This window comes from Scardinius erythrophthalmus, assembly GCF_964197995.2.
Source record: "Scardinius erythrophthalmus genome assembly, chromosome: 16".
Taxonomy (NCBI): Eukaryota; Metazoa; Chordata; class Actinopteri; order Cypriniformes; family Leuciscidae; genus Scardinius; species Scardinius erythrophthalmus.
The window spans coordinates 28,816,200-28,843,056 of record NC_138236.1 but is presented as its reverse complement, the minus strand read 5'-3'; the positions used below and the strand labels follow the sequence as shown (position 1 = coordinate 28,843,056).

Here is a 26,857-nt window from a genome sequence, read left to right as displayed (position 1 = left end):
CAATGCAACTTTATATATCATTCATAAATTGACCTTGCTTGTTGCTGTATGTATGGATTTGTTCTTATTTGATAATATTCATCCATGTGTTAATGAGTGTGTAAATAAAAGAGTTATTTAAAGAAATGATGGGTTCAGTACAAGTTAAGTTACTGTGTATATCTATAGCATCGGTCTCATTTTAATGTGTAATGTTTAAGTCTTAAAGGAATAGTTCACTTTAAAATGAAAATTCTGTCATCATATACTCACCCTCATGTTGTTTCAAACCTGTATGAATTTCTTTCTTCTGCTGAACAGAAAGGAAGATATTTAGAAGAATGTCAGTAACCAGGCAGTTTCTGGTTGGAAGTCACTATGGAAGTCAATGGGACCCAGAAACTGTCTGGTTACTGACATTCTTCTAAATATCTTCCTTTGTGTTCAGCAGAAGAAAGAAATTCATACAGGTTTGAAACAACATGAGGGTGAGTATATGATGACATAATTTTCATTTTAAAGTGAACTATTCCTTTAAGGCTATACTTTTGAAACACAGTGTATGTCATACTGTATTGAACCTGGAACATTCCTTTAAAAAAAATATGTCTATATTAATGAACAATATGTCTCAATTAAAACAAGTATGCAGCACAATGTGTCTTACAATGTACTGAACCTTACATAATATGTACTGGCAGTCAACCTCACAGCTTGTCACAAGGCACCACTGTGCTTCATTCATAGCACACTAATAGCTGTAGGAGTGTGGCTCTGATGGGTTCCTGCTGCTCAGTCCTGCCTAAACCCACTGCTCCAAAAGACTGTCTTAAAACCTGTCTGTACCCTATTAATAAAGTATATATAATAAGAAAGAATGAGAAAAAGTGTCTGAACTTGTTACATATGTAAGATACGCAGTCAAATTCAGCAGAAAGTCACAAATACTCATACATATACCATTGTTCAGGAATGTTAATAGAATAAATTGATTGTTCTCTCATTTGAGAATCTAGAAAATAAAGAAACTAAGGAGGAGGAGAAAGACTTTGAATGTAGAAAAACAGAGAAAAAAAAAGAGACTGAGAGAGACTGACTTGTGGAGGACGGGTTGGTTTCTGACCTTTAATAAGGGTCAGGAACTCCTCATGTTTGACCCTGTTGCTCTGCATGTCGATCTTGAGAGTGAGCAGAAGGGTGAACAGGAACTTGTGTTCTTCATACAAACCCCGAGCTGCATACTTGTGCACCTCAAAGGTCATGTACTCGATGATTTTGGCGATCCGCTTGCTTGTAATTGGACTCTTTGAGGACCTACTCTCCAAGAGGAAGAAACAAGTTTCAAGTTTCAAGTTTACTTTATTTATAAAGCACATTTAAAACAACCTTGGTTGACCAAAGTGCTGTACAAGATATATCTAGATCTAGACAACTTTCAAAAGACATTAAACGCACAAGAGTACAAATAGGTTTTTAAAAGACTCAAAGAACTCAGACACTTTGGACGCTGTTTTGATGTATAATGGCAATTTGTTCCATAACCTGGGGCCAGCTATCTCAAAGGCTCTGTCACCCCTGCATTTCAGTCTGGATCTGGGTACTCGTAACAGATAATTGGTCTGTGATCTGAGCAATCTGACTGGTTTGTGTTCCATAACCAACTCAGTAAGGCAGTGGTTCTCAACTCCAGTCCTCGGGACCCACTGCTCTGCACATTTTGTATGTCTCCCTTATTTAACACACCTGAACCAGATCATCAGCTCGTTAGGAGAGACTCCATGAACTGATTTGAGTGTGTCAGATAAGAGAGACATACAAAATGTGCAGAGCAGCGGGTCCCGAGGACTGGAGTTGAGAACCACTGCAGTAAGGTATTGAGGAGCGAGATTGTTTAATGCTTTATACACAAACAACAAGACTTTAAATTCAATAGGATACTGAACAGGTAGCCAGTGCAGGGAATGTAGTGTAGGCGTGATGTGATCCCGTTTGCGAATGCCTGTAAGCAGAGGGGCAGCTGCATTTTGGACCAGTTGAAGCCGGTGGATAGATGAAGCAGTTTTATCAATTGTTTAGCTATTGTTTAGCTTAAACAAGTTTGCAACTTATATCCGGTTAAGACGAACGAAAAATATTCATGTTGACTCAATTAAAAAAAAATTGGTAAACCAAATTTTTTAAAAATTACATTGATTACATTTAATGAAATTAAGCTGGAATCATTCCTATGAAGGGTTGTGTCGTATATGCTCATTTTAATTTATGAAATTGAACAAAGAGCTGAAATCATTTTTTTGAGTGTATGTAAAACCTTACTCAATGCACTCTCACATCTCACATGGACAAAATGATCAACAGGCATTGTTTTATAACACTAATATCCTGTAAATTTACATTTTAACATCACCCAACCAATATTTCATGGTGGAGCCACGTGTAGCCACAATATGGGCTTGAGGTATGGGCCCCAAATGGCCTTGTCCACAGGCTCTATGTCGGCCCTATCTGAATTAGCCCATTTGAATCTCATTTACAGTCTGACCAGAGTTAATTCAGATCTGCCATGGAACCCATGGACAAAACCATTTGGGGCCCATACCTTAAGCCTATATTGGCCTCATCATGAAATGTTGGCTTGGTGATAAAGACCAAAAATGCATGCCATTTTGTCTTTGAAAACCAAATTTAAAGCAGTTGAGTACATGTAATCATCAGAATAAGGTATGAATTGAGAAATGAGTTTTACTTTGCCAAGGCCAAGTCGAACAAGCCCAGGAACTGGCGCAGGGAGGTCTGATACATCACGTTCACCATGCTCATCTCCGTCATCAGAAAGTACAAGATGCTTCCTCTTGTGGCAACTACACTCAGAAAAGAAGATGACACAAGGGTCAGTATTTACATCTGGTATTAACAGCAGTCTCAGTTGCAACTAGACAGTGGACTTCGAGGGAAAAGTGTCGGATTTTGTGACTACATAATAATAATAATAATAATAATAATTTGTTACATTTATACATAACTTTTCTCTGCACTCAAAGCACTTTTACAAATGGCAGGGGGAATCTCCTCAACCACCACCAATGTGCAGCATCCACCTGGATGATGTGACGGCAACCATAGAGTGCCATCACACACCAGCTTACTGGTGGAGAGGAGACAGAGTGATGAAGCCAATCAGTTTAAATATATGGGGATGATTAGGAGGCCATGATGGAAAGAAGCCAATGGGCAAATTTAATTTTGGGATTTTTAATTACCACAGAATTCAGGACCTCGGTTTAATGTCTCATCCGAAAGATGGTGCTTTTTAAGGTGACCATCAGAACATAATGTTTTTTCAAACTGTGCCTGCAGGTGAATACATTTCTGAAGGTATTTTTGAAGGTATCCACATTCTGAGTGAATCAATCGGGTGAACGTATGATTCAGTGGCCCATTTATAAAGAAAGCATTTCTGATTCCTGAATGAATCAGCTGTTTGAACAAATGGAATGCATGAATGATTCAATTACTTACTAATTTAGACATTTACCGCCACCTACTGGCAGTTTTTATTTCATAAATAATAATAATAATAATAATAATAATAATTTTATACTTTGGGGATAGTTTAGCAAAAAAATAAAATAATAATAATAATAATAATTATTATTACATTTACTCTCTCATGTAATTTCAGACCTGCATGAATTTCTTTCTTTTGTGGAACATAAACAACGTTTTGTTGAATAATAAAAAAAAAAAATTCTAAACCTACTTTTTGTCATTTCTATTTGATGCTTTTCTCATTTAACACAATAATGACTTAAAAAAAATATTGTTATAATTATTATATGGGGGAAATTTCTCAGCCAAATTTGATGTGCGATTAATTAGATTAATTATTCGGCACATCATGTAATTAATTAGATTAAAACATTTTATCACTTGACAGCCTTAATATTAATACCAGGTGTCAACTCGATTTACAGAAATCTGTGAGTTTTACAGATTGTGGCTATTCTGATAATTTACTGTTTACATGAAACCCTACACACTACACACACACTAGAGGAAAAGATTAATCAAATTTCTTTACGCATATTTGAAAAAAGTCTTAAAGCCTTTCACCCAAAACGGACAATTCAAATATGTTCACTCTTCGGCCGGAACTTGACTTGTGTACGGTTGATACCGGAAGCCAGTGATTATAGCTTATAAAGTTTTAAAAATGGATATTTTTCTTATAAAAATGCATCGCTTCACTTCAGAAGGCCTCTATTAACCCCCTAGAGCAGTATGGATTACTTTTATGATGGATGGATGCGCTTTTTCGGGCTTCAAAATCTCAGGCTCTACTCACTCCCATTATAAAGCTTGGAAGAGCCAGGATATATATATATATATATATATATATATATATACTTTTAACTTTTAATATATATATATATATATATATATATATATATATATATATATATATATATATATATATATATATATATATATATATATATATATTTATTTAACTCTTTTTGTGTTTGGCTGAAAAAAGAAACTCATCTACACCTAGGATGGATTGAGGGTTAGTAAATTATGGGATAATTGTTGGGTGAACTATCCCTTTTAATGAAAGATAAGCTCTAAGTGCCTACCGGGTCTGTATTCCTCGCGGGCCGCATTGATCTGGATCTCAGTCTCAGCAGCGATCTGGAGTTTCTGTGTGACCTCCTCTGCCGTGCGTTTGGTGTTTCCCAGCACTGTGATGAGGCTCTCGTCATCCACCAGGGAGCCCTGTGTGCTGGTCAGCCTAAAAAGTAGATTATCCTCCAGTTCCTTCATTTTACGTTTATTGGCCGTCACATCCTCAAGCAGGTCGGTCCGCTCCTTTTCCAGTTCCTGAAAATCCCAAAACATCACATAGTCATTTCTCACCACACACAAACAGCTTTAAGTAAAGTCACCTTTATATATATTCAGTGCTTTATACAATACAGGTTGTTTAAAAGCAGTTTCACAGTAATAAACAGGAAAACAACTATGTAAAGTCATCAATTATAAAAATTAGTTATTCAGCTATAAGCAGCTCTACAGAATCTATCATTATTCAGCTCAAGTCAGTTCAACGTTGATTCAAATCAGTTCAAACATGTTCTTTACAATATGATTACATTTTTCACAGATAGTAGTGTGATTAACGATTTAATTTCCTGTTTTCTTTGTCACCTACAGTGTAAGCTTAATTACATATACACATTAAAAAGTCATCCAATTGAATGACATGAAAGATTTAAATTATGAAAATATTTTTCATAACATATTTTTACAGCCCTGATCCATTTTAAATTCATGCAAATATTTTTGGAATCCAGCCAAACCAAAACAAATATCACTTGGTTAGCCAGGTGAGAATGAGAGATGGGGGCAGGACTCATTCGCAGAGTAAACAATAGGTTTACATAGTAAACATAAAACAAAAACAACCGAGGAATGAAAGACCATGTGGCCCAGGATCTGACTCTGATCTTGCTTTTTTATGGACCTCCTCCACCTCTCGGAACTTAGGAGGGGTGGTAGTTCAACCAACTAGAACAGAGGTGACAGAACCCTGATACACATTGTAGAAATATACTGTAATAACAATTTATTGTTTTAGGTTACACTTTATTTTAAGGTGTCCTTTTTACAGCGTAATTACACAATTGAGTACGGAGTAATATCACTTAACCACATGCATTTATAAGGTTTGGGTCTAGTTTGGGGTTGGTTGAATTTACTAATTGACTGGTATTACCATAGTAAGTACATGTAACATGTTGTTACATGTTGTAACAAAGACGTTGTGAAATAAAATGTTACTGTTTTATTATTCTAAAACATTAAAATGTGATTATGCAATAGTGATATATTTCTATCCTAAATTATTCTTTTACACATATTTTAAATCATCACTTAAGTGTTAATAGTTTACATTGTTTCATCATATCAATGAAAACATATTCATATAAATAAGATTTATTAATTGATATGATTTATTGAAAGATGATATCTAGATTTAATATCCAACAATACTATTGATCTGCCTTCACTGACACCATTATATGAGAACTGAACTGAGCTGGACGATGACGTCACGGTCTTCTCCAGAGCGGCTATATATAAAAATAAACTAAATTAATAACTTTTTACAACAAAAATGAACCATCACTGAACTTACCTAAACTGGACTTTGGAACATGGTCTGTTAACAGCCATTTCTTGTTTCTACTCTTTCTACTAAAAATAGTTCTGTCAGAAGTACTTGAGTGGAAATGTTCTTTAGAAAATATGCAGTGCATGACAAGTCATTGACTTATATTTTTCAATGCAGTGAAGTACGCCTTCGATGTAAAAACGTTGAAATAACATACCAGTGAACGTCAATCAGGCTGCTGAGCCATAAGGCCTGAGCAAACTGCATGATTTTACAGCTTCACATTAGTATGATAGTATATTATGCAGCCCATTTTGCTCAGTTAGCTTTCAAAATTGTATAGTACCAGTCTTTTTTCCCCTGCTGTCCAAATGTCCCTTTTCGATATTAATAGTCTAAAACGTGGTTCCCCATCAGGCAGAGACAACTAACTAGCCTGAAGCTATTATAATTCAGATTGGCGCTGGGCTGGGTGGCATGTGGATCTGTACTCTTATTATACTGAGTGTAAAAAGGCGACACACATGTCAGGCCCTTATTCCTGATTGACAAATCTATGTCCAGCAGTGAATATGTTCTGAATGGCACTTTAATTTTCGCTACCTGGAAATCTGCAGGCTCCATCAAAGCCCATCTAACTGTGCTAGTCTGAAATATGCCAAGACTATGGCGATTATACATAACAATGTGTAGTATTGCAAGATTTGGGTGCTTTGATATTCAGGTGTTTCTTCAACTTGACATAAAGTAGCTATGTACATTTCTTCTATATCAAACACCATAAAAATCTCACAACACCAGCAATGTTCGCGACGATAAGACTTGTTTTGAATTATGTTCATCTTTCATTTAATTTTGAGAATAAAATGTGTTAGGTTTAGCCTTACACAAGAAAAAAACAAACAAACAATACTAGCCTATGTTAAATGTATTTGTATTGTTTAAAAGCAGCTTTACAGAAAATCATAATGCTAAAATTTATAAACCATCTTCATGTTTTTAGATTAGAGCTGGGCGATAATATAGGTTCCTACAGTATTAAGTATACAGTATATCGCTTTACACGAGTGTACTCTATGTATGCAGATAAATTTGTATATAAAATATATCCAACTTTATAGAGAGAGCAATGCAATAATACAGTTTACATTTTTGCAATGATATAAACAATCATGCAGCCAAGATTTGCTATATAGTATATATTGCTTTATGTGAGTATACTGTATGTATAGTGCCATTAGGTTAGCTGACGACCCTGCAGCTAACCTAATGGCACCGGAAGAGTTGCGTCAGGCTGAAAAGCCATGCAGATAGAACATCTCATCTGTGTTATAAATTAAACATGCTGGTGACTTCTTTGAAAGGACAGGTGACAGGTGGAAACCTAGGAAAGACCAGGTGACAGCAGGAAAGACTGCATGGGGAATGGGTGGTTAGTCACCCTACCTTTTAGAAACCTGGAAGCCCCAGGAAGCAAGAGAAAGAGAAGACAACCCGAAGGCCCTCCGAGAGTTGGGGTGCAAGATGGGCCAGCCAGGACGGGATCACAGGTAACCACAGAAACGGATAACAACAACGAGAAAATCCTCCAAAAGTGTACGTGTGGATTGGAGAAGGTGACATCACACAAGGGGTTACACATTTATCAAGGAAAGATAAAGTGTACAAGGCAGACAGACCAGCACACTCGCACTGCACAAGCAGGTCAGACGAGAGGGACCCAAAGCTGGGATAATAACCACAGTGCAGCAGGACCCAATGGTGCAGGGATGTCTGAGAAAGACGAAGGAAGCACCATGATGGAAATCGTACTCAACATAGACGAGGTCACCACCCCACCAGAGACACACTGAACAAAGCCAATGACGAACCACCCAGGGAGGCAGGGCTGAAGGGCTGGACTGGGGCAAAAAATCGTTTTGGCCCAGACTGGCCCACTACATATGATCATAAACACCACCCATCTTTATGCACCCTTGTATACCAACTCCGACTCCTTAAATCTCCAAAAGCCGTGTAATGAGTAAGCAGACATGAGTGAGAGTTTACCCATTAAATACTTGCATTTTATTTATTTATTAATACAATTAAACTGTATACTCCACAGTGATGAATCGTAAAACAAGCTACAAGGTGCATTGCCAATAACAATACCATACATGAAATGGACAAAATGTTGTTAAATAAATAAACAAATAAAGTTGTGTGAATGTCTCAATTTCATTTTAGTATATTGTCCATAAACACCTACACAAAAGCTGCCTCACAAACATTTTTGTCAGATCCTAAAAATACTCTATTCACCCTATAGCCTATAATAAATAATGAACTAAACAAGAATACTGCCAGCTGACTCACTATTATTGTTGATGAATGGTGGTTAACAAAATACTGTTCTCAATTTCAATAAGACAATGTATCAGAGACATAAAAAAAAAATTTTTTTTTAGCTCAGCAGGGAAGACATAAAAGAACTAGCTTAAAGATCTGCTAATTGTCTTAGCCAGTTGTGCACAATGTGTAAAGACTAGCTGTTCTGACGGTAACACTAAGACATTATAGCTTGCTAGCCAGCTACACCCGTGCTCACAAATGTATAAAGCCAAAACTGATGTACTCATAGAGCAAAGCATGCATATATTTTATATATATTTCAGTGTTATCACCATACTTTCACAAACAGATAGTTTGTCTAACACTTGTGTTTTTGGCTCAGTTTTATCAAGAGGTAATGGGTTCCTAGACTCATGTTTTGAAAGCAGTTCTGCTTACGCAGGCTCTAGACTCACTCACTCATCTCTCTCCCTATCCTCCTCACCACCACCACCACTATCATAATCAGCCACGGGAGCTGATGAAGGTTCTGCTGCTGCAGAAAACATATCTGTCTGCCTGAATGGCCTGTTTATTTTTTCATGCAATTTCTCTGTGCCTCTGTTTCTCTGTTTCTTCTCCATCTCTCTGACTATTCTGCGCACACAGAGACCAAAGGGGGAGTTGTTTAAAGATATGATTGGGCCAGCCCAGTGTCAATTAAGAAAAGAACCAATGGGCCGCTGATCTACGTGTTTCATGGGCTGGTCTGTCAGAAAAATAAAATCCTACACTGACTTTATTTTTTGACAAATGCATTACGCCGGCACAAAGACCCCAGTGCCGTAAATTAAGCAAAACAAAACAAAAAGAATGTATACTGATGCTTTCAAATATAGCTGATGTATACGTTTTATGGGCCGTTCAGACAAAAAAAAAAAAAAAAAGAAAAAGTATGAGATTTAACAGCCCAGCGGGCATGTCCGCCCTGCGGGAAAGTACCCTGTCTGCCAGATGGCCAGTCCGCCCCTGCCGAAGGCAAATGATCGGGCAGAGTGGCAGGAACTTGATGCTGAACTAAGCCAGCTGTTGGAGCTTTCATTGCTTGGAAGAATTCAGAGCAAGCTCCGCATCTTTGGTGAAATCATCTCTGAGGAATGCAGAAAGACATTTGGAGAGGTCAGGTAGAAGGAGCCAGTTCAAAGGAAGGGAAGGAGGGAGAGGGAGATTGAACAGCTAACCAGGCTACAGCTCCACCAGAGCTGGAGGAAAGCCAGACCACAGAAGGCTGACCTAAAGGAGCTTTGGGATGACTTCAGTCAAAGACACGCCAATCTGAGTAGAGCTGAGAGAATCAGAGGAGGAAAAGGAGGAGAGAGAAGAAGAGGGCTAGCTTTTTCAGAGATCCATTCAAGCACGCCCAAAGATGGCTGAACAAGAAAACAAGCAGCAAGCTAGACATTGCCAAGGAGGAGCTTGAAAGGTACATCAAGAATCAAGAACAAGTAGACTGACAACAGACAAGCCACGGCACTCTGGCCTCCAGGATATGTACCCTGCCCAGCCCCTCCCACCTTGCCATTTGATACCACCCCTCCTAAGTTCCGAGAGGTGGAGGAGGTCCATAAAAAAGCAAGATCAGAGTCAGATCCTGGGCCACATGGTCTTTCATTCAAGCTGTACAAGAACTCTCCTCAGGTGGTAAAGGATGATGAAAACAGCTTGGAGAAAGCAGCAGATACCAGCAGTCTGGCAGCAAGGCATTGGTGTGTTCATTCCCAAAGAGCAGAACTCCAATACTATCAGCCAGTTCAGGAGCATTGCCTTGCTAAATGTAGAGGGTAATGTGGCCATTAAAAGTCTGCGAGTTGCCCATGTCCAAAGTCAACAGGTTGGACAGCCTAGCCAACAATTACATATGGAAGTGGTTGAGCCTACTCCGTTGCTTCTCAGATGCTAGCCTTTTAGGACAGAACATGCTCAAGCTCCCTATGAAGTCCATCTCGTTAGGGTACAAGCAAGAGAAAGTATGCCTCATTCTGGAGATGAAGGACTCCCAGGACCCCCTGGTAAGGAACAACAAAGTCTCCATCCACACAGGCCGAAAGTGGAAGGTGCAGGACGAGGTAAACCATCTCATCTCCAGCCTGCAGCATAGAGAGGTCATGGGGTTGGTCCAGACTGGGAGAGCTGGCTTAAGGCCCTTTCACACCTGACGCGTAACGAAAAAGCAAAACGAAAAAGTGAATAGTTCGCATCAAAACCATTCAGCCGCGACGCAAATTTGTGACGTCTGTGACGTTCAGAGCTTCAACATTCCAAAACTTTCGCGCCGACAGCTGAGAAAACATGGACACTTCATCATCATCATCCAGTGAAGACGAGCTTTTCATTTTCCTTAAAAGACAGAAAAGAAGGTTTTGGGTGCACCCAATCTTAAAGAACAGAGAGTCTGAAGGGGAGTATGCTAATGTCCACTTTTAGTTTCCTTTTCCTCTCTCCTTTTTCTCACATAGGTGTCCCTGAGGTTTTTCCACAGTTTTTTTGTGTCTTCAACTAAACACAGTGCGTTTTGTAATGTCAATACACATTACATGTAACACATTCGCCGAAGCACATTCACGTTCGTTGTGGAAGCACTCATTACACAAACAGCTGATAAAAAAATAAAACCACTGCGCGAATTATTCGTGCGTCAAAATCGCGTCCAGTGTGAAAGGACCTTTAGACTGGGGAACATCACCACAGTTCTGGTCGGAGTCAAGAACATTCAGCGGAAGTCCATGTTGGTGGAGGAAGTCACCAGGGTTGAGCAGGAGCGCTTCCACATTAAGGCAGTGTCCCTAGGTTGACAAGGTGTCTGGACCCGATGTGTCGCAACGGTGAATAAGCGCATTATCTGGGCAGACATCTGGAGAACTTCACAAGCCAGACTCAGCTTTCATATAAGGGCAATATATGATACCCTTCGAACCCTTTTAAACCTCTCCCAGTGGTTTGGGGATGAGGTCGGCCGTTCCCTGTGTGGTAACATTAAGGAAAGCCTTCAGCACATCCTCTCTGGATGCAAGGTTGCACTGACACAGAGATGATATACAGTAGGTGGCGTCATGACCAAGTCCTGGATAGGGGTAGGGTAGCAGAAAATGAATTGTCTAAGATGGAAAATTTTCACTGTCATCTTTTGTCAGACCAGGTGACATCTACCAGGTACTGAAAATTCACAAGAAAAAAATACCTTCCTCAAACCCAGGGGGAGTGGCAAATGTTGGTGAACCTCAAAAAAGCAGCTGGTCTTCCCAAAAGTGAAAACAATAACCACTCTCCAGCCAGACATCTTCATGTGGTCAGCCGAGGATAAGAGAGTCATCATCTTTGAACCATCTCATGAGAAGAAAATATTACAGCAGCCCATGAAAGGAAACAAATAAAAAAGTGTATTCCGAGCTGGCAACGGAGTGCCAGGAGGCAGGCTGGAATACCAAGGTTTACCCTGTGGAGGTTGGATGCCGGGCTTTCTCAGCATAGCAATGGTGCAACTACTCCGTGAGTTGGGCAATGGTGGGGGTAAACCTGCGCAAGTAGTGAAGGAGCTTGAGGAGGAGGCTGAGAAAGCCAGCTATTGGCTGTGGCTCCCGGAGGAAGGAGAGAGCAGCTGGGGGCTAGCGCCCCAATAAAGGCAGCGGCAGGGGGTGGCAGGGAGACGTCCCTGATATGCCACTGACCCCCTATGTAGTTACATATCGCCAAATGTGCTCAGGCACAGTTCAGATAGCCTAGTATGACTACACCCTTAAAGTAGTAATACATTTGACTTCTATAATAAAACCAATTTCTGAGGGTTTATTTTTTTTTTTTTTTACAAAAATATAGATTAAGAATGAATCAATGTTTTGCACGGAATGGTTTTTGAAGTGCTGAAAAAGAAACGACAGAGATTTGTGAGATAAAGCCCTTGAGTCTCTATGTTGAGCGTTAATGGTCTTTCAGAGTACAGAGATTCACAATTCACGCTCTTTGTCCAGTGACCCTAAAAATGACAGAAGTGTTCTCTCCCTTTTGCTTGCTCTTTCATAGAAACAACTCTGGGATGCTAATGTTTAGTTGTTGTTGTTGTTTTTTTCCTCTAAGGACCGTAGGGACCTTCATGAGGAACACCACGCTGAATAAATTGCGTCTTTGAATGCACCACCAGAAGGTTTGAATAGCCTTTCCTAATACATAACTTAAAACATAACATTGCATGCTTATCTAAAATTACAGTACAATTAACATACAAGTGTGAGGAAAAAAAACAAACAGTAGATTTATCTTACAAAAAACAGTGAATTACAATGATGACTTAAACAGGAAGCAGAAACCATTGCCCTCTGGTCACTTTGACTGAACAAATGTTCAAGTGGTAAGTAGTATTTTGGCAAAGGGCCACTTACATGCCTTTCAGCAAGGACTAATGGGTGAACGTTACATCCCTAATTAATATTCATAAGCCAAGCTATAAAAGTATAATAGTGCCCCCAACACACATTTCAGATCATTCCCACTCCTGTTTTTTGCACATACAGTATGAGTTCAAAGGGCCCATACCTGTTTCTCGGTAAGAATAACTCTGCCCAGTAGCTGATCTTCCAGGCCCCTCATAGTAACGGTGAAGTCGATAATGGATGTCCGTGCGCTTATCTCAGGAGTGTATACTGGATTGGGCAGTTTGGTGGTCACATATAGACGGAAACCCTTCATTACATCCACTTCTTTATCACCTACTTTCACCTGATGGCATGAATGAGTTACAGATCAGAATTAAAACTCCAGATGAAGAGCTGCTCCGACAAAAATAAATAAATAAATAAAATAAACCATCAGGAGAGTAAAAACACACTATCTCAACCCTCCAGGATCGAGTTTGGACACCCCTACAGTAGAGGATGACAGAGCCCCAAAACTCAAGATGCTTCTAAAGAATAACAAACATTTGAACATCAGAAGATCCTTAGAGAGAAGTTAGAGACACCTAATAATAGCTGTGTTAATGACCTTCCTAACATAAAATGTGTTGGTGAAGTTGTTTAAAATAATATGGCAATTATCTCAGCGGGAAGTAACTAATTTTATTTCAGTGCCAATTAGTGGAAATAGACTGCACGGTTGTGATGTGATTATGCAGTGGTTTGACAATGATAAAGCGACGTCTCTCATTCGGTCTCCGCTATAAAAAAAAAAAAAAAGTGTGATCAGGTGTTTGCACCTTTGTATTTATAGATCTGATTAGTTGAACTTGTCAGAGCTCTCACTGCTGCTTGCTATTTCCACTTCTTTTTTGAATGTGTGAAGCAGCTGCTGTGTGTGATGAAGCAACGTCACATTTTTCAAACGACTGGATTTTTGATAATGAGATCAAGGAAAGATGCCCCGAAAGATCATGACTGTCACTCACAATCGTGTCCCACACTAACACTAAACCGCTTGAGCAGCTGATGTCATCACCTCAACTAGGAGCTGAAACAACACAGAGATAGCACATATCTTTTTTAGGTTCTTAATTATGAACTATTCTTTCAGAGTACTTGCTATGTCCTGCTTTGTCTATGATTTTGTACGCTTTAGATTTCTTTCCGAAAAAGTATAATAAAAGACAGGATGTTAAATACAATTCCAATTTGTTTTCTGTATATTTAGTTATGTAAAATTGAGGAGCAGGGGTTCTGTACAAATGTAGAGAATTTTCTCATTACGCAAACCAATCTCGCTCATTTCCTAGCAAAAATGTAATGAAAAATATGGCAACATGTCTTTATTTTAAATCACTGGAACTGCTGAGGACAATGATGTTCCCTTTAATGACAATTTCCCCATTTACTCTCAAGCATACACTATATTTGTTTATATATGAGAACTTTTGATAGTAAAATACAGGATAAAATACATACAAATAAGCATTATGTTTTTGGCACGATCTATGAATAGGGTACAAAATGAAACCTGAAACACTTAATAATAAGTCAATGAAAAATGTGCATGACCTTCAGAAAATGTTGATTGTGAGCCTCGAAACTCCTCTTTTGCTTATTGTGCTCATCTAACAATACCTTATATGTGGACCCAGTCTTGATGAAGTTCTTCTCCAGGACATTGTCCAGAGCAGGATCCAATTCTTCCCCAACATCCTCTATCAGTAGGGGACGCCCTAGAGACAAACTGTCCTCTAGGTGGTTTCTGAAGTACTTGTGATTCAGTGAGGTGATCTGTGAAAACAGCAGGACCTCTTTACTGACCCGGCTCAAGTTCTGTTACTGGGGAAAACTATTACCAGAGGAGGAGGTGATTTGTTATGAGGTGATACCATTGAAAAATGTGTCTGACCTCTTAAAAAGAACTCATGCATCAATGCAAGCTTTGCATATTCAATTAGATTTCAACATGATTCACAAGAATATGAATGTTGAACTTTTAAATCAGCAAATGTTTAATGTATCAAGCTATTGAACATTTACTTGTAATAGCAACACTAAAAAATTATTAAAAACAGCAGCTTCTTAGTAATTTCAGTAATAAGCTACTTGTTCCATTGACCAGCATAACTAACTGGATGTCTGTGTAGCATTTTATGTATTGTTTTTATCAATATGTATGCTACTGTATTTAAATGTAATAAAGTTTTTATTAGTAACTGTAATACCTAACTAGTTTTTTTTGACATATGTATGCAACAAATTAAATAATGAACACTGATGAACCCCACTGTGCAAAATCATGTTGTTATTAATGTACAAGTCATTCATTCTGAGTGGTCACCTGAAGCTCATTCTTGGATTCTTTGTTCTTGATCCAGATCTTTCCCTGGGTCTGGGGGTCAACCAGCAGGGGAAATCTTGCAGCTTTTGTAACAATAATCCCATTTTGGATGGACAGGTCATCATTGGGCAGCCCCTGTAAATTCCATTCACTTACTGTGGGAGCATCAATCAACATCTCAGTGAGATTCAGATTGGTCCTAAAAGGTATTCGGCGGGACTTCATTTCTCTCTGCCAATCAGTGAGAAGAAGGTTGCGGAACTCCTGGTTAAAAGGCCCAGAGTAGGACAGGAAGGCTGTAGCCAGCAGCACATCACCTGAGCATGGGAAATGTAAACTTTAATAATAATAATAATAATAATAACAAATGTCATTAGTTTTTGACATTTTCTGAAGTAAATATGAGTGGTATTTCAGTTACAAAAATCTTGCACTTAGAATTCCACAGGTTATCAGTGGTTGCCAGGTCACTGATACATGGCTTTAGTGCATTGCAATGCAATTGTTAGGGTCATCTGGGTAGTTACTAGGGTGTTGCTATGGTTGTTAATTACTGGCACAATTCAAAGTAGTCAACTTCTCTTTAATACTCTGAACCTTTTATATGGCTCGGGTTCCTTCATCAATGTAAGTCAAAGGTCAACACTAAACACCCATTTGTATAATTTTCTATAGGCAAAAATTGTCCCAACAGTAGTAATTGTAATAACACACTAGCATGAGGACACGTTAGGAAGTTCTAGGTGGTTGCTACGGCAATGCTAGGTGGCTGCTTACCACCCCAAGTCAAGTCAAGTCACCTTCATTTATATAGCGCTTTTAACAATATAGATTTTTTCAAAGCAGCTTTACAGTGATAACAGAAAATTAAAGTAACAAAGATTGTTTTGGCCTTACTGCAGCTCTAGATAAAAGGTATTGTCCAGCTAAAGTTAGTTTTGATTGATTCACTTCCGTGGCACAGATCATTAGTTAATAACTTAGGGGCCACTAACACGACACCATTCTAACAGAAAGTCAAAAGAGTCCAACTCCAAGTCTCTATTATATTCTGGTTCCTTGATATGGCTCAGGGGCCGTATTCACAAAGAATTTTAAGGCTAAAAGTAGCTCCTAACTGGCGAATTTAGGTGCAACTCCTAAAAATAATGGGCGTGTCACTCCTAACTTTAGGACTCCTAATTTTTTTTGACTAAGAGTAATTCACGAAGCATTTTAGCCCTAAAAGTAGCACCTAAGCCTGGGACAGCTTAAAAGAAGTCGAGAGGACTCCTAACTCACTAAGAGCTATTCACAAACCGCTTTTTGTGGCATTTCACGTTGCGATGTTTTGAAATGCGTATGCGGCGGCTAGAGCTTCCAATCGCGAAGGAACAATTTTGCATTGTAGGCATAACTAGGGATGCAATAACGCCACCAACAAGTACAACAACCAAAACTAGGCTATTCATTGCATGTAAACTAATTGTAACGTTTCATTGTGAATCAAATAAAAAAAAATTTCTCTTTGCAAACGTAATGCAGAGGCATATAGTGACAGATTAATTCAATAATGTTGCAAAGATATTGCTTCAATCCTATAGGCTTCATTAGGCTATAGGCTATTTGTTTTGCCTTACTCTTTATTCATTTAGGCTATTTATTCAGTTAAGCCCCGTTATTCATCATCTTCCGTCCTTCACACTACATGTGTAGCGCACGCATTCTCAGACTTGTCACCTGTCACTAATCATCGTAGGGGAGGAGTTTGGAATCATTCCCGCGTTACAATCATCAGCCAATCAAGGTGGTCACTTCAGTCAAGCTCGTGCATGAGTAATGACGTCATCCTTAGCAACGAAGACTCACTCTTAGTTTAGGAGTTGTCATTTTTCTTTACTAAGAGTAGGTCTGAAAGGTGTTGTGAATAACTTTTAAGAGAAAACTCCTAGCTAAAATATTTTAGTGCGATTTAGGAGTACTCCTAGTGGTAAGATAAAATGCTTTGTGAATACGGCCCCAGGTCACTATGATGTATTAAATTTTTTTGCCTGTTCTACCATCCTAGGTGGAAATTGTATGTTCATTCAGTTAAAAAATAGCAAGAAGTTCCATGATTTGAGATTTGAGGTAACTTTTTTCATTCATATAGTTATACTGTACACAAAGTTTATTAATTAAGTTTGTTTTGTTTAAATACATAATTTGAGCTACAATAATAGTGATGCTTGTCTTAACAAGCATAAACTCTCCTGATACAATGTCTTGGCTTTGCAGTTTCTATTCAAAATAATTATTTTAATATATGAACATTCATTCTTAAAGTTTCTGTAAAATTTAATTTTTGGTAAATAGACATATCTGGGACTGAAAGCTGATCACTTGCAAAGAAGTCAACCCAATGATGTTAGGCTAAAAAACCCTAAGAGGCTAAAAGGTAGGGCTGAAAATTCTGGAAAAACCCTGAAGGTTTTATGTAAAAACCTACCAACTAGTCTTTTGGTCTGAGCAGCAAACTCTTTACTAAGCTGTGTCCAGCGCTCCTTCTCTCCTCCCAGCCCACTGATCAGGCTAGAGGCAGTTTGCATCTTGTGTCGACAGCGTTCTGCATCCTCTAGTAAAGTCTGAGAGAGAAAGAGGGTAAAAAAAAAAAAAAAAAAAAAGATTAATTCTGTCACTGTGCAGGCGTGTGCTTCTTCACATTTATTGACTCTTATCAAGAGTGAGAGTGTCAGTTCAATTGAGTGTCATTTAATGTGATTAACAAAATTCATGTTGCCTTATTTAATAGACAGATGGGGTTTCTCAGGACACGTATTTAAGTGATATTAGATAGTGTCAGTTAGTACAGAGATTGTATGCATGGTATTACCAAAAAAAAAAAAAAACGAAAAAAACACTTAAAAAAAACATTAAAAACCTATCTATCTATCTATCTATCTATCTATCTATCTATCTATCTATCTATCTATCTATCTATCTATCTATCTATCTATCTATCTATCTATCTATCTATCTATCTATCTATCTATCTATCTATCTATCTATCTATCTATCTATCTATCTATCTATCTATCTATCTGTAGGGCTGAGCAAATATGGGCAGAACTCTTTACTGCCCTAGTACTTCAAAAAGCCTTTTAAAGGTATACATGCAAATTAAACGTGGCACAATGGCCTTCGTCATTACTGTATGCTAATGCCTATCTAGTACAAGGGTTTCATCAATATGCTGACTGAGGACTGTTGGGAAACTCCAGTCACAGGATGGTTCTGTCGGGAGAGACAGAGTCGTTTGCACCCCAATGACACGTCTGTACCATTTGTTTCATAGGACATGCTTTCAACTACATATTGTTTACTTACTAGTGTGTTCTAATGTAACCATTGCCATGTTTGGTCTCATCTGACAGCCTATAAACTGAAATGAATGGTGGTGAACTTAATAGAGATATTAAAGAATCCTAATGTACAATCTAGGTACTATTAGTTAAACATGCATAGAGGAGAATATGTTAATGTTCTTCTCCCCCTCTGGATCTCCACCCATTTGCCTCATCTTTTGGTTTCCTGTTGGTTTGGTGTTGGTATTCCACTCATGTTTAACAATGCTTTGCTCAGGGTATAAGAAGGAAAGGTAACTGTTGATCTAGGAGAAAGGCTTTAACTCTGCCACTACCGCACATCGGTGCGTAACCTCATACCACAAGAAAGGCTTTTACGGCCTCTTCTGCACGACAGTGCATTATTTGTTACAACTAAGTTTCTATACAGCATGTTGTTCCATTCTACTGTCTGTATATTTAAACGCTTTAAAAGGCTTTGAGAATCTTTCCTTTTATCACTGATTATGTTGAAAGCTAAAGTGATTATAACTTTCGTTATCTAAACGTTCAGGTTAAATCCTACGTTTTCCTATCAGTTCTAAGAAAGACTTTTAACTTTAAAGATTAAGAGGTTAAAGAATAACAACAACTTTAATGGAGTCAGATTAATTATATTGGAGTCAGATAAATATTTGAATTATACACGTCATCCTTTAACTGCCTTTTATCTATCTATCTATCTATTTATCTTTTTTTTTTTTTTTGCAGTTTAACGTTTTGCCTTTTATTAGATATGACCATTACAGGTAAAAGGAAATTATTGGTAGACAAAGTGGAAATGGGATACAAGACTGTCCAGACTCAAACCTGCATCAAAAGATAACATCTAGGTAACTAATGTAACTCCCGTTCCCTGAAGGTGACTGACGAACTGGGATCTCGCCTGCGAGCCCAATCACCTTTCGAGTGTAAATGGTCCACCCACTTACTAGCTACTTGTAGCCAGTACACGGGAGGACACAGACTTTACTCGGAGATTGCAAAACCTTACAAACGTGTTAGGTGTCACCCAGCCCACAGCTTTACACATGTCTTCTAGCAAGGCAACGCACACCAATGCCCAGAGAGAGACAACACTCCAACACCCCAAGGGGGCACAGCGGGTTTTGAGCTTGATACGCCAAGACTATGGCATCCACAATCCAGTGGGCCAACCTTTACGTGGGGACAATCTTTCACTTCTGCTGGCCTCTATAACAGACAAACAGCTGGTATGAGGTCCTGAAGCTCTGCATGCGGTCCACGTACAAGCGCAAATTGCAAACAGGACAGAGCAGATCTAGGGCTGGGTCTGCCTCCTCCAGAGGCAGCGTTTGCAGTTTCACCATCTGATCCCGGAAGGAGGTGGTGGGAACCTTGGGCACATATCCAGGCCGGGGTCTCAGGATTACGTGAGAGTTGGCTGGCCCGAATTTCTAGGCATGATTCGTCAACCAAAAATGCCTGCAGGTGAACTGAGTCGCATAGCTGAGTCTGATAGTCCAAATGAGCCAGCGAGATGGGCTGGTAAGTGCTAGTCAGACTTCCAGATGCCGAACAAGCAGGGTCAGAGGGACTACCGACCTTCCCTGCAGTGGGGCAGCGTGGGCACAGGGCCTGACCCGGAAGGCACATCATCCCGGAGTGGTGACAGAGTGTGCAGTGCAGCACCTACCTGACTCCATGTTTTGGCAGGGGTCGCGTGAGAAGGCATCGCATCCTCAAACCACTGTAACCCTTGGCAGCCCCACCATGAGAGTGGAGGAGGCGCCGGAGCAGTTTCAGCAGAAAAAGGTGCCTTCCACGACTTTGTGACCTCCTCATGCGCTGCTGTTTAGCATGCGCTGCCCCGAGATACAATCATTCAGCCTTGAGTTTTCGAGACATGGTGGAGGTTTTCCACTCGAGCCCAATGCTCTCAGCGGTATAGGTTGTCAGCTCAAAACACAGGGTGTGCACAGGGAAATGGTCACTGCACAACGTGCAAGACTTATTTAAAGCCTGCAGTGTGCACAATGTTCTTTTAATTTTTACTGCAATGAATGCAGAAGGAAAAGCTCTTTTCAAAGTGACCACCATTGACGCACTGTCACACCAACACTCTCTGAAGAGCTTCTTCCAGGTTTGTAGAATGCTGCAAAGGTTGATTGAAGAGCTGCCTCAAACTAAACACTCGGCTCGAAGCTAAAGCTAAAATGAGCGAGTGCTGCAAGTTTCCTTATATACCTGCTTCACGGGGAGTGGTTTGCGATGCAAATCTCGCTCGCAATGTCCATTGGCTTGTTCTGTTTACACTCTAAGGTGATTGGGCTCTCAGACAAGATCCCAATTCATCAGTCACCGGACGTAAAGTTGAACTTGACTGACTGATAACTATGGGTCTTACATGACAAGAGCACATGCCCTTCTTCATTTTAATTCCTAGGATACAGATGGTCACTTCTTTATATGTGGAAACGAGTAAATTAAGAAAACTAATTAAAGTGTTTAAAGTCAATTCGTAAGTTTATTCAATCATTGGTTTAAGTAAACATCTGTTCTCTTAGGTATGATCAGGCCTATCGTAAAATCAACCCCAAAGGATCAGTCAGTCGCAAGCTGTTAATCACACAATTATCAACTAAATTATGAAATGTTCGGAAGGCTTGTTATACATTGTGAATTGGAACATTGATGTTTGCTTCAACCCATTTATAAAGTTAGTATTCATTTTGTAGAGGCACACAGAGTACAAGCCTGAATGATTAATCTGCAAGATGGCTTTAGGTTTGTTTACAAAATTGCTCATTACATCCAAATTTTATGCAAAAATGCTAATGAGTTATTTGGTATTTACTTCAGGCACTAAATGACAGCTGATTCACCATTTTTCACAGAATAATTAGAAGGATAATTGGAAAAATCTGGATTGTGGTTCATTTTATTTGGGCTACAGCTGGAAAAAAAAGAAATATTCAACAAATATTTTGTTTTCAAAACCCCTATTTTTAGATTATTTGTCATGATGATGAAGTAGCTTTAGGTGTGTTCACGCCATGCCTTAATTACCGTAATCCCAAGATCTAAACTGGGAAATTTCTGAGAGCTCCAACTTGTAATAATAATAATAATTCATTACATTTAAATAGCGCTTTTTCTCGGCACTCAAAGTGATTTACATAGAAGGGGGGAATCTCCTCAACCACCACCAGTGTGCAGCATCCACCTGAACGATGTGACGGCAGCCATATTGCGCCAGAACACTGACCACACACACCAGCTTATTGGTGGAGAGGAGACAGAGTGATGTAGCCAATCAGTATATACTGTATGGGGATGATTAGGAGGCAAATTTGGCCAGGATGCCAGGGTTACACGCCTACTCTTTTGAATGATTTTTAATGACCACAGAGAGTCAGGACCTCGGTTTAACGTCTCATCCGAAGGACCACTTGGCCACTGTACCACCTGACTGCTTCATATTGGCCTTGATATTGTTGCCATAAAAACGCATAATTCAGAGTCTAAGGATGTGAATAGCTCCAATAATAACGTCACGTGTTGTCATCTCTCAATTACGATAATAACAACATGCCGTGAACGCAGCATTTGACCCTAAGCCAGAGGAGTCCAATCCTGCTCCTGGAGAGTGAATGTCCTGCAGAGTTTAGTGCCAACCTGCCTCAACACACCAGTCTGGAAGTTTCTAGTAATCCCGAAGACCTTGATACGTTTATTCAGGTGTGTGCGGCCAATCTCTGCAAGACACCACTGTCCTAATCTATCTAACACAGTGATTACCTGTTTCTCCATCATGGCCTTCTCATATTCAGCCTGAACTACATCCAGCTCTGCTTGCTTAGCATCCAGTTCTGCCTGGGCTGTCTGGAGGTCCACATTAGCTATGGTCAGCCTGTTCTCCTGCACTGCCAGATTAGCCTATGGAGAAAGAGAGAGTCGTAAATGATCCAGCTCCTGGAAACCACAGGTTAATAGGAAACAAGAAATAATTTTCCACTGAACAAAACCCCCTTTTTTTCTCAGTTGCACACAGCATTTGTGTTTGAAATTGTCACATTTGGAGTCCTAAGTCTTTTAGTGCCTTACTAAAAGTTACTTGCTATTACTAGTCTGAAGAAGTTAAGTATTTGAGGAGTGGGGGGTTGCTCCTGAATATAAGAAGAATATAATTCAGTCTGTTTTCTTAGAAAAAAAAGAAAAAAATGCATGCACATATATGCAAAAGGTGGTGAAGTTGTACTAGGAATATACTATTTAAGCTAACAAACATGAAACTAACAGCAACTAAAAACTACAAGTGTGCATCTGAGGCTTCAAGCAACCAATTGAAATTAAACTATTATATCAAAAGATGATACAATAATACATTATGACCAAAAGAATGTAAAGAATAATCAAATAATAATAGCAATTCATAAACTAAACCATAGTTTTGACAGTTTAAATGATGGCCTGCTAGTAAAGAAACCCTGATAACTTGACAGGGTTGCATTATGTGAAAAAATATCAAGTGATCTCACCTTCAAAGGAAGCACTTCTTTATTGATAGAAAAGAAGGCAGCCATTGCTTTGGTCCAGGAGCAAAGACCTGCAACATTGCCGCACACCCTTTTGGCTGATTCTATGTTAAAGTCCACCATGTCAAAGTATGGAGAGAGGAGTTCCACCACCTCCTCATTGATGGTGTCTTTGGGGAATTGCTGGAGTACAAAACAAAAGCTGGAGTAAAACAATACTGGTGTACAGATAATGTCACATATTTGAAACTCTTGAAAATGACAATATTATTTTATATTTGTTGCTCAGGCTCCTGTAAAGTTGTGAGAAGATAGAGATAATGCATGGAACCTTCTCTTAAAAGCAAACAGACAGCCTTTAAAATAAGTTCTAAGACATATCAGTATAATGTATGCATATAATATATTGAACTGATTAGCTGTCAACGTTGGACTTGTTTGTGCCAGTATTTTAACTTGTTTGTGCCAGAGTTTTACCCAAGGGATTTTCTGTCGACTAAAAACCTAATTAGTCGATCCATCTGTTGGCTTTTGAAATTAGGTTTAATGCCAAAAATCATACTGGTAGAACTCCTACAGTGGTTACAACTACAGTGGTCCTGTTTTGTAGCTATATATATATATATATTTGACACTGCATATGTTTGCCGCCCACACATGCATATCAACAACGTAGTGTTCAGAAACTTGGCTCATTCTATTACATTGGATTAATAAAAACAGAAATAGGTTTGATTAGTCACTAGAAGACATGATTACTGTTTCAATGGCACAGATTGCTTTGTTGTCACAATATTATTTTAAGCTTTTTAATGGGCTGATATGGAAGAAATAAGCCGGCAATACTATATTACATAGAATTCATAGCAGAGAAAAGGCTTGTTTAATTGTGTGGGTGACAGAGAATGGGAAATAGTCATTAAAAATAAAATACCCCTGTTTTTTAGTACAAGAAACTTTGACTATATATTATATCACCTAAGGAGAAAAAATATCTGGTATTAAGACTTATATACCTGTAGACTGCCCAGGAAGTTCCCAGCTGTCATGAGTTTTAGTGACTCTTGCCAGGAGGGCATGGTGCAGTTTTTCTCAGGATCAATTTTCACCATGTTCACTCTCCTCTGGAAGAGTAACAACACACAGTCCATAATACGCATGATGAGGTGGGGCGGTCTGCCCAGTGTTCGCACCGTAGCAATGTCTGATGGCTTTATGGTCTGTTTACAGATAAACAGGGAGAGAAATACAGAAAGAGACAGAGAGAAAGTGAATTAGACATCTTGTTAACATTCTGACACATGAACTAGTATGCAGCAGCTCTGTGCATAACTTATTAATCCGAGTGGCAGCTGTTATGGCTCATGGTTGACAAAGTTTAGTGCACAACAGTTTAATGAGCAATACTTGATGGACGTATCTTTATGAATAAGTAGAAAGATCATTTGAACCAGTGGGAAGGAGGGGGATGGAGCAGGAAGGTGTATGTCATAGGGTCGATAGCTGAGGATGGGTTATACAGTATTTTGTAGGGAATTCCAAACCTGCGCACATATATTCAAACGCACATAACTATAGAACCAATTCTTAATGCGCATGTGAACGCCATCAGCGTTTCTCACAGGTTCGCGTTTAAAGTCTATGTAGAGAGAATTGGGTCGTCTTAGCGGCCCCAAATTTCATAACAAATGATCGTTGCCACGGAAGCGAATCAATCAAAACTAACTTTAGCTGGAATATAACTTTATTAAAGAACCGCTATAAAGCCAAAACAATCTCTGTTACCTTAAATTATACGTTTATCTCTGTAAAGCTGCTTTGAAACAATCTACATTGTTAAAAGCGCTATATAAATGAAGATGACTTGACTTGACTTGACAGTAAATGGTAATATAAAAGGTTAGGGAGAGTGTCAGTGGGTGAGGAAGCACATAGAAAGGGAAGTGGTAAAGAGATGTGAGATCAAACACTGAAAGGGAGAAATAAGGATGGGAGAACACAGATGACAGATGTGAAAGGACAGAAGTGAAAGATATAAAGAAGAAACAGCTGAGAATTGTTTAAAGGATAATGACAACCTAAAACAGAGATTTTAACATGATGTATGGTTTGCAACTTTATGAAAAACAATGATGGCATGTTTTAGCTTGAATATTGGGGGGGGGGGGGATTTGGCATATTTACAACTGATAATGGACACAATGACATGATGGCTCAAGTCAATGATGAATAGGCAGAATGGACAGAAAGCTAAACAATGCATTTATTGTCCCTGCTTCAAGTGCAAATCCGAGGTGTCTCATTTTTTCAAAGTATTTAGAGCTCATAAAAAGTGATCAATTATATAGTCAAACACATAGGTTCTAGAAAATCTATTTGAACATTTTCCACAGTGTTCTTAAATATAAACCAATATAGCAATATAACAGGAACAATTTTCATTCCTTTTTATTAGTAAATTACAGTTAAAAATATATATATATATATATTTAATAAAACATACACTGCCATTCAAAAGTTAGGGGTCAGTAAGAATTTTTATTGAAACACGATGCTCTTGTCACGGTTCTGTTATGTTTGGACTTCTAGTTTGTTTATCTTCAGTCACATGTCTCCTTTGTTCTAGGCTGCGTTCAGCCCCGACAAAACGTTGCACAACGTTTTTTAAACAGAAACAGTGATGCGTTGAACACACTGTTCTGATGATGCAAGAGTTGCAACTATGGCAGCTGAGAAGGCCATTCTTTGTGTTCTTTGTGAAGAATTTTCGGAGCCTGATGAAGTCGGTATAAATATGTGTTTAATACTACAAAATATGCTCGATGTTACCGTTACTGCACTTGCCGCCCAGAACAAAAGAGAACATCCCAATCGAGTGAAGGGATTGCTGAAACTGAAATGGAAGCACACATCTTACCTAATTCAGACTAAAACACATCTATTTAGCCTCACATACTGACTTTATTTGTAGTTCATACTGTGTTAATACCCTGTATTTTCTCTCTCATTTTAAGGAAAAGCACTTAATTACCATTGTTTATTTCTACAAAATGTCATACACTTGCAATGAAGCTAAAAATATAAACAACTACATCATTATGTTGATATCCTATATTTTTACAATAAAACTTACGACAAACGTCTTCTAATATCCTCAGTTGTTGCGTATACCGAGCTGCATCGAACACATTTGTAAATAACTTTCCTTGAACCCATTGTGCGAGTTCACTTTAATACCGCGTACATGTTGCTGCTGATTGGACTGCAGTTCTGACACACCCACCAAACAAGAGAAAACGTATCTCAAACCCCGTTACACACCGGTGAACGCCGTTTCCAGGAAACATGACGTTCAACCCGGAAACCGTAGCAAAACGTTGCGCACCGTTCTGAACTTGAACGTGCCCCTAGTTTCCCGCCACTCTTTAGTCACTATGGTTACTGATTATGATTTTTTCATACTGTTCAGCTGTGCGTGATTAATTATCCTTGTTTGGATGTATACTGTAAGTTGCAGTCTTTTCAGAGTTCATTTGGCCGGTTACGTCGTTTACGCATGGCGATTGTGTTTGTTTGCTTACCTTGTTTTGGATTAGCGTCTAAGTGGATTATTAAAGTGTGTGATTCCTGTCCCAAGTATGATACAAGGTTACATTATGGACAGATACATGGGAAGGATGCAGTGGGCAGGTGGTGGAGGGAAGAAGTGGGGTGTGTGTTTGGGTGGTTGTATGATT

General features: G+C 38.9%; 1 protein-coding gene across 1 annotated transcript in view; it reads right to left on the bottom strand.

Annotated features, from left to right (window-relative positions):
- dnah5 (dynein, axonemal, heavy chain 5) overlaps window positions 1-26,857 on the bottom strand; it is a gene marked incomplete at its 5' end in the record, with an annotated part of 161,185 nt that overhangs the window by 19,342 nt on the left and 114,986 nt on the right. The window contains 10 exons of the mRNA XM_081387820.1: window positions 1,103-1,293; window positions 2,726-2,840; window positions 4,617-4,860; window positions 13,055-13,237; window positions 14,554-14,709; window positions 15,260-15,576; window positions 17,727-17,862; window positions 22,384-22,521; window positions 23,124-23,303; window positions 24,137-24,340. Of these exons, the coding sequence (XP_081243946.1) occupies window positions 1,103-1,293; window positions 2,726-2,840; window positions 4,617-4,860; window positions 13,055-13,237; window positions 14,554-14,709; window positions 15,260-15,576; window positions 17,727-17,862; window positions 22,384-22,521; window positions 23,124-23,303; window positions 24,137-24,340 (1,864 nt within the window). The remainder of the gene's footprint in view (window positions 1-1,102; window positions 1,294-2,725; window positions 2,841-4,616; window positions 4,861-13,054; window positions 13,238-14,553; window positions 14,710-15,259; window positions 15,577-17,726; window positions 17,863-22,383; window positions 22,522-23,123; window positions 23,304-24,136; window positions 24,341-26,857) is intronic.